This window comes from Bison bison, unplaced genomic scaffold (genome assembly GCF_000754665.1).
Source record: "Bison bison bison isolate TAMUID 2011002044 unplaced genomic scaffold, Bison_UMD1.0 scf7180017864297, whole genome shotgun sequence".
Lineage (NCBI taxonomy): Eukaryota > Metazoa > Chordata > Mammalia > Artiodactyla > Bovidae > Bison > Bison bison.
The window spans coordinates 2832303-2836403 of record NW_011494869.1 but is presented as its reverse complement, the minus strand read 5'-3'; the positions used below and the strand labels follow the sequence as shown (position 1 = coordinate 2836403).

Here is a 4101-nt window from a genome sequence, read left to right as displayed (position 1 = left end):
CAATATACAGCCTTGACGAACTCCTTTTCCTATTTGGAACCAGTCTGTTGTTCCATGTCCAGTTCTAACTGTTGCTTCCTGACCTGCATACAAATTTCTCAAGAGGCAGATCAGGTGGTCTGGTATTCCCATCTCTTTCAGAATTTTCCACAGTTTATTGTGATCCACACAGTCAAAGGCTTTGCATAGTCAATAAAGCAGAAATAGATGTTTTTCTGGAACTCTCTTGCTTTTTCCATGATCCAGAGGATGTTGGAAATTTGATCTCTGGTTCCTCTGCCTTTTCTAAAACCAGCTTGAACATCAGGAAGTTCACGGTTCACATATTGCTGAAGCCTGGCTTGGAGAATGTTGAGCATTACTTTACTAGCATGTGAGATGAGTGTAATTGTGCAATAGTTTGAGTATTCTTTGGCATTGCCTTTCTTTGGGATTGGAATGAAAATTGACCTTTTCCAGTCCTGTGGCCACTGCTGAGTTTTCCAAATTTGCTGGCATATTGAGTGCAACACTTTCACAGCATCATCTTTCAGGATTTGGAATAGCTCAACTGGAATTCCATCACCTCCACTAGCTTTGTTCGTAGTGATGCTTTCTAAGGCCCACTTGACTTCACATTTCAGGATGTCTGGCTCTAGGTCAGTGATCACACCATTGTGATTATCTGAGTCGTGAAGATCTTTTTTGTACAGTTCTTCTGTGTATTCTTGCCATCTCTTCTTAATATCTTCAATAACTAATCTGTATGGTGAAATATCATAACTGGAATTATCATGATCGTTCTGAAATGTATAGAAAAATCACTAAATTGTGTAACAGGAACAACACAGTGCTGTAGGTCAATTACACTTAAAAAAGAAACACACAAACATGCAACAAACTCATAAAAAAAGAGATCAGATTTGTGATTACAGATGAGAAGGGGAAATTGATGAAGGCAGTCAAAAGGTACTACAAACTTTCAGTTTTAAGAAGGCCAACAAATACATGAAAAGATGCTCAACATCACTAATTATTAGAGAAATGCAAATGAAAACTACAGTAAGGTATCACCTTACCATGGTCAGAATAGCCATCATGAAAAAAAAAAATCCACCAACAATAAATGTTGGAGAGGGTGTGGAGAAAAGGGAACCCTCTTACACTGCTGGTGGCAGCGTAAATTAATACAACTACTTATGGAAAACAATATGGAGGGTCCTTAAAGAACTAAAACAGAATTACCCTTTGACCCAGCAATCCCATTACTGAGCATAAACCCAGAGGAAACCATAATTCAAACAGATACATGTACCCAATGTTCACAGCAGTATATTTACAATAGCCAGGACATGGAAGCAACCTAATTGTCCATGAATTTTGGAATGGATAAAGAAGATGTGGTATACAGATAAAATGGAATACTACTCAGCCATAAAAGGAATGAAGTTGAGTCATTTGCAGAGATATGGATGGACTTAGAGTGTCATACAGATGAAGTCAGTCAGAAAGAGAAAAACAAATATCATATATTAAGCACATATGTAGAATCTAGAAAAATGGTATTGATGATCTTATTTGCAAAGAAGAACAGACACAGAGGTAGAGAACAAATATATGGCCACCAAGGAGGAAAGGGCAGGGGACGGGAGGAACTGAGACACTGGGATTGATACTCTATACAGAACAGATAACTACTGAGAACATACTGTGCAGCACAGGGAGCTCTACTTAATGCACTGTGGTGACCTGAACAGGAAGGAACTCCAAAGGAGGGGGGCGGGGGCAGGATATATGTAGACAAATGGCTGACTCATTTTGCTGTATAGTAGAAACAAACAACATTGTAAAGCAACTATACTCCAATAAAAATTAATTTTAAAATGATAAATAAGGACTAGAGATGCAGTGATAAATATAATTAACACTGCTGTATGTTATACATGAAATTGTTGGGAGTAAATTATAAAGAGTTCACGTTACAAAACTTTTTTTCTATTTCTTTAATTTTGTATCTAGGCTTCAACAGTACATGAACTGAGAACTTTCAGATATATAAGCTCAATTTAGAAAAGGCAGAGGAACCAGAAATCAAACTTTCAACATCTGCTGGATCACAGAAAAAGCCAGAGAATTCCAGAAAAACATCTACTTCTGCTTCATTGACTATATCCAAGCTTTTGACTGTGTGGATCACAACAAACCAGAAAATTCATAAAGAGATGGGAATATCAGACCATCTTACCTGCCTCCTGAGAAACCCATATGCAGGTCAATAAGCCCCATTAGAGCTAAACACGGAACAACGAACTGGTTCAAAATTGGGAAAGGAGTATGTCAAGGGTGTATACTGTCACCCTGCTTGTTTAACTGATATGCAGTGAAATAAGCATATCATGCATTATGCATATCATGCGAAATGCCCAAATGGATGAGATGCTTGATCCTTGGAAGAAAAGCTATGACAAACCTAGACAGCGTATTAAAAACCAGAGACATCACTTTGCTGACAAAGGTCTGTACAGTCAAAGCTATGGTTTTTCCAGTAGTCATGTACAGATGTGACAGCTGGACCATAAAGAAGGCTGAGCACCAAAGAACTGATGCTTTTGAACTGTGGTCCTGCAGAAGACTCTTCAGTCCCTAGGGCAGTAAGGAGATCAAACCAGTCAATTGTAAAGGAAATCAGTCCTGAGTATTCATTGGAAAGACTGATGCTGAAGCTTAAGCTCCAATACTTTGGCCACCTGATGCAAAGAACTGACTCACTGGAAAAGACCCCAATGCTGGGAATGACTGAAGGCAGAAGAAGCGGGTGACAGAGGATGAGATGGTTGGATGGCATCACCGATTCAATAGACGTGAGTTTCAGCAAACTCCAGGAGATATTGAAGGACAGAGAAGCCTGGTGTGTTGCAGTCCACTGGGTCACAGAGTCAGACATGACTAGCGTCTAAACAACAATATGAGATGATGGATGTTTACCAAAATTATTGTGATAATCATTTCATGACATAAGTCAAATCATTATGCTGTACATCTTAAATTTATACAGTGCTGTATTGTCAATTATATCCCATTAAAACTGGAAGGAAAAAAAAAGAAGACAAAAAAATTGGCATCTGGCATTAAGACCCACCTAAGCACACAAGAGGTTCCAATCCATTTTCAGTACCTCAGTCTTTAATAAACAGCCAAACCTTTCAGAAAAGCCTCTACTATAAAAACAGTTTAAATCTAAGAAACAGAAGTAAACAAACATTAGAGAAACAAGAAAAGTTTATGAAAGACTATAATATTCCTAGAGTTAGAAGACAGTGAAGCCATGAAACAACAATAACAAAAAAAAATAGACTATTTAAAAAATAGATATTCGGAGACTTAAAAAGACTCTTAAATATACAGAGGACAAGGAAATTTTATAAGATAGGTGGGAGATAAGACTGAGACAATATCCAAGTGAATAACTGGCAAAGACGTAGAAAATAGGTGAAAATGACTGAATTTGTACCTGAGCAGTCAGTACCATATCCATGTTGTGGCAGGTAATTTTTCAGTTAATGTCTGTCTCTTCCGCCAGACTCTAAGCTACAAGAGTAAAGCTGGTGTCACAGTTTACTCACCACTGCACTCTCAGTAGCCATGTAATGCACAACATTGACTCAATAAATATTTCTGGAACAAATGAATGAAACAAAACATCTGTTCCCTTAATATTACTGCAACTTTACTGACTTACAGTTGTTTAAAAACATACTTAAATGACATTACAATAAAAGTAATTTAAGAAAAAACATAGGTTATATGTAACTTTGCCTCTTAGAAAAACTACTGAAGTTTGGAAAACACTGTGCTACTCTATGAACAGTTCCATTCTATGAACCATTTCACAAAGCCTTTTTCAAAGGCAGCATGAGAAGGGTACAAAATAACCTGGCCAAGTAAGCAGAAGTGACATATATAAACCAACGTAACAACAGGAAAAACTACTGCATCACTGAAACTGGTTGTACTCACAATTTTCAGCTCTGCCACTTCTGACTGGAGTCGAGGAGCAGCCCAAATCAATGTAGACACAGATTCAGCCAGACCAGAATCTAACTCCCTAATTAAGGTGGGGGG

General features: G+C 37.8%; 1 protein-coding gene across 3 annotated transcripts in view; it reads right to left on the bottom strand.

The window, feature by feature from the left end:
• The window catches only part of IST1 (increased sodium tolerance 1 homolog (yeast)), a 40011-nt gene that overhangs the window by 9174 nt on the left and 26736 nt on the right, over nt 1-4101 (bottom strand). For all 3 annotated transcript variants that reach the window (XM_010850932.1, XM_010850933.1, XM_010850934.1), the window contains one exon: nt 3997-4084. In XM_010850932.1, the coding sequence (XP_010849234.1) occupies nt 3997-4084 (88 nt within the window). The remainder of the gene's footprint in view (nt 1-3996; nt 4085-4101) is intronic.